We start from the raw sequence: 14,571 nt of genomic DNA on the forward strand, positions 1-14,571 counted from the left end.
ACTGATGACCTCAGAGGTTAAGCCCCATAGTGCTCAGAGCCATTTGAACCGAATTTTCTTAGCCAGACGAAGAGTAGGAAATAGACAAATTGACCGGCGTGAGGTTTAGTTTTGGAAAAAAAAAAGCTTCAAAGTAACCAGGGTAAGTAAGAAAAACGTTACTTGTGATTTGAGGGAAAACGGAAGTACTTCACGAATTTGCATTAGTGCGATATTTGCCTTATAAAATGGCTTCCTTCCAATCACATACTATATTCAGGACATTTCGAGAACAGCAGACGATGGGAACCCAAGTGAGGTGTTAAGAAGATCACGTTTTCTAAATAAAACTTAAAAATAAAAGAAAAATAGGAAATAAATAATTGGTCAAACGTTTTGTGAAATGACTTGTCTAAAGATAAGAAATAAAATAGATTAGGGCCATTGAATGAAGGTCGAAATTTTGAACAACAAGTAAAGTGTGTCAAATGTTTCTCTAATATGTTTCAGGGTAGGTAGGTAGGTAGTTAGTGTTTAACGTCCCGTCGACAACGAGGTCATTAGAGACGGAGCGCAAGCTCGGGTTAGGGAAGGATTGGGAAGGAAATCGGCCGTGCCCTTTCAAAGGAACCATCCCGGAATTTGCCTGAAACGATTTAGGGAAATCACGGAAAACCTAAATCAGGATGGTTGGAGACGGGATTGAACCGTCGTCCTCCCGAATGCGAGTCCAGTGTGCTAACCACTGCGCCACCTCGCTCGGTAATATGTTTCATTTCTTAGTTTTAGATAAATTATTTCATAAAACATTTGACGGATTTTTCAATTTTCTGTATTTGGCTTCTGATAATTAACATTAACGAAGAAACGTTTTCCTTTATTTTAAAACTAAATTAATAAAACACTTTAATTGAAGACCTAAATATAACGGGACAATATTTTTTAAATGACTTCATCAGAGTAACATCCTAGACAATTGTCAACTGGATATATGTTTCTAAGGTAATAGTTTGGTCCATAACAAATATCCCTGGTACCTTGGAGTTACATTTGACGGAACACTGTCATTTAAATAGCATCTAACAAATACTACAACTTGTACAGCTTCGACCTTACGGTAATCTGCCGCTAGCCTCGTCTGCTTAGCGGCAGAACATTGCAGCCCTGTCTGGGGAAGCAGTAGCCACACAGAATCGGAAAATGTGCAACTACTTAAAATAATGCGGATTGTTAATGGTACAATGAAGTTCACTCCAGTAATACGGTTACCTGCCCTCAGCTATATTCCACCACGTAACCTATTAAGAAAGAATATCCTTTTTACGGAATATAAGAAAATCTGCAACAACCATCAACTGAGAATTCATGAGCATATACCTGCTACCCGAATCAGCAGACTCCACTCCAGACATCACCCACTGAGAACATAGTGGATCATAACATTAACCTCCGCAAAGCTTGGGCATAAGAATGGTATAATTACACTCCCCCACAGTTTCATAGCTTTCTACAACTCAACAACAAACCGTGGGAACTTTATCTGCCGTGTAGCAAATGGAGTACACTCAACAGGATCCAGACTAACCGTGGGTGACACTGTGACATTTTATACATTTTAGGGAAGACTGCCACTGTGGAGTGACCTATTATACGGATGGGGAAAGTTACCACTGCAGAGTGCACCTGCAGCTTTTCAAGACATACTGTCAGGCATATTGCTGAAGAGTGCCCTCGAAATTCATACACTGGAAACCACTTCGTCTCCTTGTGCGTTACAGTAGATGTGATCAATTATGTGAATAATATGTCCGTAAATTTGTACATTAAGTAAATAATTTATTTGCACACTCCTGGAAATTGAAATAAGAACACCGTGAATTCATTGTCCCAGGAAGGGGAAACTTTATTGACACATTCCTGGGGTCAGATACATCACATGATCACACTGACAGAACTACAGGCACATAGACACAGGCAACAGAGCATGCACAATGTCGGCACTAGTACAGTGTATATCCACCTTTCGCAGCATTGCAGGCTGCTATTCTCCCATGGAGACGATCGTAGAGATGCTGGATGTAGTCCTGTGGAACGGCTTGCCATGCCATTTCCACCTGGCGCCTCAGTTGGACCAGCGTTCGTGCTGGACGTGCAGAACGCGTGAGACGACGCTTCATCCAGTCCCAAACATGCTCAATGGGGGACAGATCCGGAGATCTTGCTGGCCAGGGTAGTTGACTTACACCTTCTAGAGCACGTTGGGTGGCACGGGATACACGCGGACGTGCATTGTCCTGTTGGAACAGCAAGTTCCCTTGCCGGTCTAGGAATGGTAGAACGATGGGTTCGATGACGGTTTGGATGTACCGTGCACTATTCAGTGTCCCCTCGACGATCACCAGTGGTGTACGGCCAGTGTAGGAGATCGCTCCCCACACCATGATGCCGGGTGTTGGCCCTGTGTGCCTCGGTCGTATGCAGTCCTGATTGTGGCGCTCACCTGCACGGCGCCAAACACGCATACGACCATCATTGGCACCAAGGCAGAAGCGACTCTCATCGCTGAAGACGACACGTCTCCATTCGTCCCTCCATTCACGCCTGTCGCGACACCACTGGAGGCGGGCTGCACGATGTTGGGGCGTGAGCGGAAGACGGCCTAACGGTGTGCGGGACCGTAGCCCAGCTTCATGGAGACGGTTGCGAATGGTCCTCGCCGATACCCCAGGAGCAACAGTGTCCCTAATTTGCTGGGAAGTGGCGGTGCGGTCCCCTACGGCACTGCGTAGGATCCTACGGTCTTGGCGTGCATCCGTGCGTCGCTGCGGTCCGGTCCCAGGTCGACGGGCACGTGCACCTTCCGCCGACCACTGGCGACAACATCGATGTACTGTGGAGACCTCACGTCCCACGTGTTGAGCAATTCGGCGGTACGTGCACCCGGCCTCCCGCATGCCCACTATACGCCCTCGCTCAAAGTCCGTCAACTGCACATACGGTTCACGTCCACGCTGTCACGGCATGCTACCAGTGTTAAAGACTGCGATGGAGCTCCGTATGCCACGACAAACTGGCTGACACTGACGGCGGCGGTGCACAAATGCTGCGCAGCTAGCGCCATTCGACGGCCAACACCGCGGTTCCTGGTGTGTCCGCTGTGCCGTGAGTGTGATCATTGCTTGTGCAGCCCTCTCGCAGTGTCCGGAGCAAGTATGGTGGGTCTGACACACCGGTGTCAATGTGTTCTGTTTTCCATTTCCAGGAGTGTATTTCTGAAGTGATGTGTGACGTCTCTCTCTCGCCCTCGCCTACGACGCCGGCAACCCGCAACGCATCTATACTTAACGGGTTGTCGTCAGCTCAACCCCTGCACTCAGGCTGATTTCGCGGTATCCGGCTCAGCCTCCAGAGAACCTTCCGGAAACCAACCAGAGGGCGCAGAAGGTAGCAACAGGAGTCGATGCAGACATGCACCTCTTGCTGCTTCCGCCGCAACCTCGTTAGCCAACAGGAAAATTGTAACCTTCCGCCTCGCGCGTATTTCTGCCTGCACAGAGCAGTTCTGTCTTCGCCAGCCTGCAACTGATGGACCGTCACAATTTAGATACCCCCTCGGATAGGACGTCGCCTTCGCCACCCAGACGGCTACGCTCCAGCGACCTGTGCTCCGAGCCCTGGTGTTCTATGCCGTGGGCAAGTCACGCTGCACGTGAGATAGAACTTTCAATATGTGCTTTGTTTGAAGATAGACTTTTCTTTGGCCAAGAAAGTTTCATTAAAGAGCAATAGTTTCAGACGAGCTTTTCCTTCGCATTACTAAGAAGAATTAGTGGAGAACATTTATTTTCTTTCGTTGTACTGCATCAGAAACAGCAGACTTTGTGTTCGAAGTTTACTTGTTCAAATAACCATAGTTTAACTACATCTACTTGTAATCTTGTGGAAGTATTCCGAGCGAGGAATGCTTCAACGTGTAAATGTCATACGGTAAAAACTGAACAATATTTCATTGTGAAGTGTAGGCACACATTTTTAATTATCACCACTAAAAATAAAGTTACGTGATAACAATTTTCTGTTTATTTACAGATCCATATCTGCAGACCTGGTACACATTGAATCTCACCACAGCAAACTATCACAGGAGCCAAAATGAAATGGCACAGCTAAGACGTGCCAGTACATCTCTGGGTGTCGACGTTGGAAAGCTTTGTCGTGAGTGCTCAGGTAGGAGCTATTACCAGCGGCCGAGAAGGAAGTGCAGCAACGTTGGCTGGTGGGTGCTCTCTGTGTGGAGTCGGCCTGCAGACGAGGCAGAGAACACACGGTCCGCTGGAGCGCCTTTGGTAACGGCCAGCTCGTTTGTTGGAACTGTGGCCGGGCCCATGAGTGATGAGGGCAGCCCTGAGTCGTGTCCGCAGAGTGCAGACTGTTTGTTTGTCTACCACTTCTCAGTGGCGCACACACGTACAGCGTCAGTATGCACGTACGTTGGTAGGTGTTTTGCCGCCGTAGGCGAGAACTGAAGAAGGAATCCGCTCTTTTTTACTACTATCGGTCTCTCCCATATCTCCCCGTCTTCCTTCCCTCGCTACCAACGATATCCAACGGCACAACAATGAATATCTCCTATTATCCTTTTAATCATTAAACTAAAATGGGGACACATCCTCATTTCTGGGGACAGTCCTCGATTTTCATCCTTTGTCCTCCATCCGTTTAAAACTGTCCTCAGTTACTTATTTTTTGTCCTCCATTTCTGAAATTCAGCAAAATAACTTGAATGAGAATAGTGCTCAAATGGTACAAATGGCTCTGAGCACTATGGGACTTAACTTCTGTGGTCATCACTCCCCTAAAACTCAGAACTACTTAAACCTAACTAGCCTAAGGACATCACACACATCCATGCCCGAGGCAAGATTCGAACCAGCGACCGTAGCGGTCTCGCGGTTCCAGACTGTAGCGCCTAGAACCGCTCGGTCACCACGGCCGGCGAGAATAATGCGCTGAACATTTTAAACAAGAACTCAAATGAATACACCACTGCAACCAAATCCGGCGTCAATCTCTTATTTTATTTAATTGCAAGAAAATGGATTAATAATGGTGTGGGACTATTTTCCGGTGCTAATAAATTTTTCCTTGAATTTCGGAATTACGCTATAGGTGATGCGAGACATGCCGAAGCATTAAATTAGGTTGTCTGGATAATCGTGGTGTTATTTGTTTTCTGTTTTAATTGAAATATTTTTAGAATGAGGAATAAATCTTATCTTTTCCAGCATCCACTTTCTTGCAACTAAATATGTATATTAATGACACCTTGTTTACGTTTTCTGTTGAGAGTTCAACAACTTTTATTAACCGCCAAGACGGTGCAGTGGTCTAAGCGATTGGCTACTGATCATTCGTCGGAGATGGGCCGGGTTCGAATCCCAGATAGGCATGGATGTTGTGTTTGTATGAAGGCAATTGTTATTTCCCTTCACTGGAGTCAGTGGCCCTAAGTAGGGACGGGAGATTGCTTATAGCCCACTGAGTTGCTAAACGGTGGTCATTGAACCCCAAGTAAAAGAAAAAAGAATCTTTTCTTAAGCATATTTTTTACATTAGATTGTTTCTTTAAGCAAAAGTACTGGACTTGGAATATTCCTTCTTCTGTACAGTAAATTTCCATTTCACCTTTTTTTTTGTCGAATATCGGTCACTTAGAGAAGGACTTACAGACAGACACCAACTCATTTTTATCTACGGTTATGATGAATTGTACTAATCTCTTATTCCTTTTAAATATGTTGAAAGAGAATTACAAAACCTAGCTTGTGAATAATTTATTTGTGAGAACTAAAAACAGTAACAGAACCACTCAATACAACTGACACTGGACAAATGATCTGCAGAGACAAAAATAGGTACTGAGGGAGGTATGGTATCAAGTCGCAACATGACCGCACTCCAACACACGAGCCCCGCTCCAGCGCTGGACAGAGATGAATCAAAGTCGTGCTTGTTTCCGTTTCGTACTCAATAGCGGCTGCTTTAGTTTTGAGGTAGGTAGATGCAATGTGTTTACTTTTGTAAAAGTAAGTAAAGAAGTATTAAGTATTTGTTCAGTATGCTTTTGAAAACAATTCGGCGTTCTAATTTTTCCTCTTCATAATTTTTCCTCCTCATTTGCTCAATTTTTTCGCTGTTTGATTTAAATTAACTTTTTTTGTCCTTTGCCGATCCTAAAGTTTTTTCGCCCTAGGTGGCCGCCTAGTCTTGCCTAATGCTAGAAATCGCTCCGCCCATATGAATGTTGCGGCGTAACTAGAGCTGAATGCAGGCTCCTACCTCTTATCGCTACGATGCCGTGTGCCAAATACGACCTCAGGCTGGACGCAGGGGACTCATCGGCAACGGGTGTAAGCTGTCGGCTTGCCACTCTCTCGCTGCTGTGTGTGTAGTGCGGTACCCGAGAACACGCTACGCCTGTCACGTCCCTGTTGGGGTGGATGCTGAAGTGACTGCATCAGATTAGAATGGTGTTCAGCTCCAGCTATAAGCGGTTGATGACGTGTGTGAGCGACGTTGTTTTGTCGCCCATTGTGGTTCGTACGGTCTTGTGTTTTTTTACTGGTGTCTTCGACGTTATGTTTGTTCTGTTTCATGTTGCCTACGGAGCCTGAGCTAGGGTTCTTGTTAAACTGTGTATCTCAGTGCATGGAGATTTAATAAAAGTGAGTGGCCTGTTATCGAATATGAAACCGCTTTCCTTGTTTACCCCTATTGGTTGAAGTTAATGTTTAGCTTGGCTTGTCGTTTGCCTACATGCTTCTGTAACTATGTGTTTCACACGCTGCTGAGGACCATGTTTTGTTGAGGCGTTCAGCTGTCAAGCTTCCCGCCATTCCAAAACCATTAAAATTTATTAGCTGGTAGCGCTGTAGTTGTCTATCAGATATACGTGAAGCTATCGATCTCGGGTTGCTATCGTTTGAGTCTACGACGTTTAGTGCGCCAGTTCCGCTAAGGCTAATCTAACGGATATTCATAAGTTATGTGTGTTTTTATTCTTTAAAGCTTTTACGTACACACTTATTTTAAAGAATTTAGTGATTGCTTGTAGAAATGCATTTCACGATTCGAAAGCAGAAAGTATCACTGGTTGCTTTATTGCAGTAACTGTACATTTTAGTATTTTTCATGACACATTCTGACACAGCGTAGCACGAGAGCACTGCAACTGAACAGAGAACACGAAGAGGCTGTTCTAGCTAAGACTCTAATGAACCCGAACAGTGGCACGGGACATATTGCCAAGGAATGTGGCGTCATACAGACGTGTGTTATTGGCATCCTGAATCGACAGAATTTCCATCCCTATCATCTGACGCTACATCAGGTACTCGACCACCGTGATTTCGGACGTCAAACAGAATTTTGTGGGTTTGCCAGTGAGCAATTGAGAGACGATCCTACGCTTTTCTAACGTGTGCTCCTTACCGATGAAGCAACGTTTACTAACCACGCTAATGTAGATTTGCATAACATGCACTATTGGGCAGCCGAAAATACACACTGGCTTCGTCAGGTGCAACATCAACTGACGGTTCTCGATATGCGATAGTGTATGTGGCTGCAACGCGACGGTTTTCCACCTACACTATGTGATAAAAAGTATCCGGACACCCCCAAAAACATAAGTTTTTCATATTAGGTTCATTGTGCTGCCACCTACTTGCAGGTACTCCATATCAACGACCTGAGTAGTCCTTAGACATCGTGAGAGAGCAGAATGGGGCGCTCTGCGGAACTCACGGACTTCGAACGTGGTCAGGTGATTGGGTTCACTTGTGTCATACGTCTGTAACCGAGATTTCATCACTCCTAAACATCATTAGGTGTACGGTTTCCGATGTGGTGGTAAAGTGGAAATGTGAATGGACACGTGCAGCACAAAAGCGTACAGGCCGACCTCGTCTGTTGACTGACAGAGACCGCCGACTGTTGAAGAGGGTCATAGTGTAATAGGCAGACATCCATCCAGACCATCACACAGGAATTCCAAACTGCATCAGTATCCATTGCAAGTACTATCGCAGTTAAGCGGGAGGTGAGAAAACTTGGATTTCATGGTGGAGCGGCTGCTCATAAGCTACCCATCACGCCGGTAAATGGCCAACGACACCTCGCTTGGTGTAGGGAGCGCAAGCATTGGACGATTGGACTGTGGAAAAACATTGTAGGGAGTGGCGAAGCACGGTACACAATATGGCGAATCGAAGGTAGGGTGTGGATGTGGCGAATGCACGGTGAACGTCATCTGCCAGCTTGTGTAGTGCCAACAGTAAAAGTCTGAGGAAGTGATGTTACGGTGTGGTCGTGTTTTTCATTGAGGGAACTTGCATCCCTTGTTGTTTTGCGTGGTACTATCACAGCACAGGCCTACATTTATGTTTTAAGCACTTTCTTGCTTCCCACGGTTGAAGAGCATTCGGGGATGGCGATTACTTCTTTCAACACGATCGAGCACCTGTTCATAATGCACGGCCTGTGGCGGAGTGTATACACGACAATAACATCGCTGTAATGGACTGGCCTGCACATTACTGACCCGAATCCTGCAGAACATCTTTGGGATGTTTTGGAACACCGACGTCGTGCCAGACCTCGCCGACCGACATCGATACCTCTCCTCAGTGCAGCACTCCGTGAAAAATGGGCTGCCATTCCCGTAGAAACCATCCAGCAAGTGATTGAACGTATGCGTACGAGAGTGGAAGCTGTCATAAACGCTAAGGGTGGGCCAACACCATACTGAATTCCAGCATTACCGATGGAGGGCGCCACGAACTTGTAAGTCATTTTCAACCAGGTGTCCGGATACTTTTGATCACATAGTGTAACTCGTCCCGTATTGCAACGCAAATACCTAAAGATAACTGTTCTGGACGTTGGATACAAAGAAATTTTGTTATAAAATGCTCTGCGAGGTCCCGTGATTTGACTCCTCTTGATTTCTTTCTTTCTGGAGCACTAAAAAATGCGATCTATGACGAAGCACCTACTACACCAGAAAGTATGTGTCGTCGAATCGCCAGTGCACGCTCTACCGTATTATCCACTGTAATTATCCATGGTTAACAGTTGGAACACATGCTCAAATAAAGGATAAAGTTATTTGTTTGGAAGACAGAATTTATGTTATGTGATTTGGGCGGCTACCAGACCATTGCTAGTTAGTAAAGCGTTTTCGCTGTCATTACTTACTTATGTTCAGCATGAAATGATGTTACTTTAAGAAGAATATTTATTTTTCAGCGTACAGTTGGTCACCAAAGTATTTTTAGTAAAATGTTTAGTTCAACGAACGCATGCCATATAACATAATTTAGAACAGTGTAGATAGAGACAGTTGTCCGACAGTATTTTACCTGCAAGAAGTACACACCGACCTACAGGAAAAGACGGGTCAATTCTTCTTCTAACATTTAGATATTTAATACAGTAGTTGCCTTTTGTAAGGTATAAGGCCTATTTGTTTTTGAAGAATGAACAGTTGATTTCTCCGTTTCAGCTCACGCAAATATATGAGGATACACAAATGCGAAATAGTTTTCCTAAGCCCTTTGTGGTACTCCAGATTCTAGCCTATGTCGTATTTCGATATACTCGTACAACGTTCGTAGGTGAACCTGCATATAGGTCGTAAATTGGTTCAATGGGAAATAAAGCTTTATTCTCTTAGCGCAGACCGATCAATGGTATACATACAAGTACGCAACCTCGTCCGAGACGCCTGCTTGGCGGTGTTTGCACCACAAATGCCGTTTCCAGCCTCCTATATCACTGTAATTGTCTTCTCAAGAGCTATTGAATGCAGTTATAAAAAGTATACGGTTCCATTTAAAAAAAACGTATTTGCATCAGTATCACCGTTGATACCAGCTCTAAAAACATGAATCAAATAAATGGATACGTGCCCCTCGACGCTCTAACATTTGCCGAAAACCACCTTGCGATATGTGAAACCGTTCACGAAATAAATGGGAAAAGTTTTTAGGAAGAATCTCGGAAAGTCCTTGATCGATTTACTTCAAATTTTTACACGATAATCTAATCTAATATATACATATCTATATATCTTCGAAGTCACGCTGGTATCTCTGTTACATTACATCATATATATATATATATATATATGTGTGTGTGTGTGTGTGTGTGTGTGTGTGTAAGAACACGTTGTAATACAACGTTGTTACCAAAAATCTTGAAATGTTTTTGACCAGCTTACTTCCGATTTTTATACGATACACTAATGAACATTCGTACGGACGTAGGATACAAATTGTTTAAACATATATTGTATATAAATATATATGTAATATACAAGAAGGAGAGGCCGTGAGCGAAGATATCGAATAGTTCTTTAGCGATTTACTTAAAATTTTTACACGATATTCTAATAAAATTTTGATGACCACACACTTTTAAAAGAAATATATATAAGAAATAATAGACAAACATCGATAAAAAAAAATTCTGAAATATTCTTGACCGATTTACTTCAAATAATACTAATAAGGTATAACAGACAAACGCTGATAGCAAAAATCTCGAAAAGTTCTTAATCGATTTACTTCATGTAATACTAATAACAATCACGTGGATATTAGCTATATGTTGAGAAAAGAGGTGTCGGCCAGAGAAGGAAGAGGAAATGAACATAGAGAGGGCGAAGGAGGATGTGAACAGAGAGAGGGTAGGAAGAGATCGAGAGAGAGAGAGAGAGAGAGAGAGAGAGAGAGAAAGAGAGAGAGAGAGAGAGAGGGGGATGAGGAGAACGATAGAGAGAAGGAGGGGTAGGAGTTGGACAAAGGGGAGGGGAGAAAGAGATGGAAAGACAGAGGGGGGAAGGAGGCGATGCCGTACAAACAGGTGTGGCACAACGTATCCCAGGACGGTATTCGCCATCTGTACGATCGACTGAATGTCAGAGTCATCGCCTGCATTGCCGCCCTTGTAGGCTACAACTTGTATTAATATAGGCGTTTCAGCATGAGTCGATGTCTGATGCTTCAGAAGCGATTGTGCTAGTAATCTGTAAATGTAATCATTTCATGTGACCCATATGCACTGATGCAGCAATAAATCGTGAGTGAATTTGAAACCTCTAACAGGTTGTACCAACTTTCTTATCGGGCAGTGTATGTAGATGCTTTGTGGACTCTAAAGAAACGGGTCACGATGTCAATGTTATGAACACTCGGCGTCAGCACACAAGAGAGGGTACTCACGAGCACGCCGTTGGCGTCGTAGTGGCCGTCGACGCGGGTGAGCGCCACCTTCTCCTCCCTGGGGGAGGCCACCCAGGCGGCCAGCCACGTCCACAGGCCCAGCACGCGGCACGCCGCCACCACGACCAGCGCCACCAGCGCCAGCACCACCAGCGCCGCCAGCGCCGACATGCCCACACTGCAACACCACCACCCCCACACGTCAGCAGGCCGCGAGCTAAAGCAGCTGTGCAAGTCGCTTAATCGTCACTACCCGACCACGATATGTTGCACTTGGCCTACCGTGGCCGTCATCGGAAGCACGTGATGACGTTGCAGTAAACAAATACAGAAGTGGCTAAGGTTGGTTGGTTGGTTGGTTGGTTGTTTTGGGGGAAGAGACCAAACTACGAGGTCATCGGTCTCATCGGATTAGGGAAGAACGGGGAAGGAAGTCAGCCGTGCCCTTTCAAAGGAACCGTCCCGGCATTTTCCTGGAGAGATTTAGGGAAATCACGGAAAACCTAAATCAGGATGGCCGGACGCGGGATTGAACCGTCGTCCTCCCGAATGCGAGTCCAGTGTGCTAACCACTGCGCCACCTCGCTCGGTGAAGTGGCTAAGGAAAACTCATGGTATTCTGAATCATCTGAAGAAAGTTATACGTATATTATTACGTGGTTCATCGCGTCCTGGTGAAATATCACGCTAAAAATTCAAGATAAGCCGGCCGAAGCGACCTCACTCCCAGGTGCAACAATATTGGGGTCGAGGAATACTTTGGTTGCAACAGGGTCACAACAACCACTAGAGATTGTCTCAGTGGGTTGTGCAATTAAGCGGCGTTCTGTATAACAAATTGGTTTTTATTGTTAGTGACCACTATATGTCGTTCACTATTTTCAGTGATGTTGAATGTTGTTTTTGATGGCGTGGAGTAATGCTGTATGTAGTAGGGCGGTAAATACACAAAAAGTTCATTCTGAACCATACAAATAAAGGAAAGGCTGTATGGTCAGTCGTAAAATCTCAACTTGGTGTCATTACCGGCAGCCCACAGATTTCAAAAACTAAGGTAGGTGACAAATCCACTATAAATCTTTCGAAAATATCAGAACATTTCAATGAGATTTTTTTAATGTATCAAAATTAGGTGTTGATATAAGTAGTTACCTAGATAATGATCAACCTTTCGGTTTCAACTAGGGTAACGGGCAATTTCTAATTAAATTAAAATGAATTAAAGGTAGAGACGTAGAAAAAGTAGAATTGTTCCTTAAAAAAAAGAAACGCTAAATGGTGGGATGAAATACCAACTAGAATGATTAAAACAGTTCCTAGTACAATATCAGGACACCTTTGTGAAATAATAAACCAGTCGTTTGAAGAAGGATGATTTCCAGATGCTCTGAAGCACACAGCAGTGAAACCATTATCCCATGCAAATGTCATGGACACTACAAAAATTGTTTATGACAGCTTTTTCAATATTATGTAAAATATGGAATAATGTTTTGAGGAAATGAAAGTAATGTAGATAGAACATTATTACTTCAAAAAACTTTTATTAGAGATATGTGTAATATTAAGCCTACAGTGTAATGCTGACCTCTACTCAGGGATCTAAAAATTTAACTATTCTATATATTTAAATTTTATAAAACCTGGACTCCTCATTACATGCCCATGAAAATTAATCATAAATTATGAATTAAAAACTTTCACAGTAAAGAACTACTCGTAGGTTTACTGAAGATAGAAACTGCGCTCCATCCTAGTACAAAAATGTTATTATTCACTCATAAAATTTTTAAATAATGAAGATTTTTTGTGTAGTAATAAAACAAGTCTGCAATGATCTTTATAAACTAAGACTGATTTTTGTAACGCATTGTATATATCTCTGTTACATTATGTATGTCATGAGACATTAAAATTCCTGATTCTGGATATTGTGTGTTGTTGAATCATGTTCAATGTTGTTGTTAAGGGTAGTTGTTGAGTGTTTTAAGTGTTATTGAGTCTTTTTTGAGAGTTGTGATAGAAATCATTGTTGAATATTGTGGCTTCTAATATTGTTGAGTGTTGTCTAGTGCTATTCATTGTTGTTAGGGGTTTTGAGTTTTGTTGAAAGTATTGTTGAGAAATTTCGTGCATTGTGAATGTTACTATTATGTATTTATGTGATAGTGACGAATAATGAGTTTTTCTAGGGTTCCATACCTCAATTGTTAAAAATGGATCCTTATACACTGCTATCACTGGTTGTTTGTCTGTTCGATTGTTGAAAACACATTTTTTAGGAGTGGGCTGTCGTATGAAGTTTAATTTATGTTTCATACTAAGGGATACAGTACTTTGGTGGTGTAAAAAATTTAAGCTTATATTTCAAGGCAATCAAAAGATCCTACCATTTATGTCGCATATTTTGGTACTTGCAAACTCACTCATCAAAACCTATAGGGCACTTCCCACTGGCCTAGAATCATGAAATTTGGGAAACAAGATTCCACAATACAAGTCAAGATAAAATCAGACAGTTGTAAATATGTAATTACGTCACACAAAAAATATTTCTTTTGTCTTTTTTATCTGACGTCCTACCTAAAATTAGACGTTTTCGAAAGTCTTGGAATTCCTGAGTTGGACACCTTTCCAGTATCAATGTCAATAACAGGCAAAAGTCATTGACATTCTCAATACTTGGGACGTATGAATTTTCTATTTACATTCTTAAGTTTGTACCGAACAATCGATGTGTGAGCCTTACTCGCCGATGGCCAATCCTTTAATGATTCTGAAGTTTAACCTTTATTGACTACTATAGTGTGAAACTGAGTGCTGTTCTTTATTGTTGTTGATTATTTTGTTTACTTTTATGTTGTTTATTTTTGGTCAGTGTTGTTCAGTAATGTTTAATGTTGCTGTAATGTGTTGTTTTTGAGTGTGTTTATTAAGTGGCGCTGAGAGGTACCGAGTGTTGTAGGATGTGTTTTCAGTGGTTTTCTTATTGAATGTTTGGTTTACCGTTGAAGTGGTATATTTTGAGGGTTTTTGTTGAGCTTTGTTGTTGATGACATTGCAGCCCTAAAGTTGGCCAAGTTGACTGTTGGTGATGTGACTGTGAACTGTTTGACATACGAAGGAATAACCACATCTAGAACAAGAACAGACACATCTCATGTACTGGAGGACACCGTCGAGCAATGCGGCGGATGGTTGTCAATAATCGCATGAAATCAGAAGACGGAATCATTCGTGATGTCTGAAGTCCTACTAGCAGTCCAGCTAGCATGGTGACTATGAGTATGAAGATAAGAAAAATGCA

General features: G+C 43.1%; 1 protein-coding gene across 1 annotated transcript in view; it reads right to left on the minus strand.

Moving 5' to 3' along the window:
• Window positions 1–14,323, minus strand: part of LOC124606176 (synaptotagmin-12-like) — a 121,532-nt gene extending 107,209 nt beyond the window's left edge. Inside the window, exons 1-2 of the mRNA XM_047138143.1 lie at window positions 14,271–14,323; window positions 11,265–11,322 (exon numbers count right to left, since the gene is read on the minus strand). Coding sequence (XP_046994099.1) covers window positions 11,265–11,322; window positions 14,271–14,323 — 111 coding nt within the window. The remainder of the gene's footprint in view (window positions 1–11,264; window positions 11,323–14,270) is intronic.
• Between the last annotated feature and the right edge of the window lie 248 nt (window positions 14,324–14,571).

Source organism: Schistocerca americana, chromosome 3, assembly GCF_021461395.2.
Source record: "Schistocerca americana isolate TAMUIC-IGC-003095 chromosome 3, iqSchAmer2.1, whole genome shotgun sequence".
In the NCBI taxonomy this organism is placed as follows: Eukaryota; Metazoa; Arthropoda; class Insecta; order Orthoptera; family Acrididae; genus Schistocerca; species Schistocerca americana.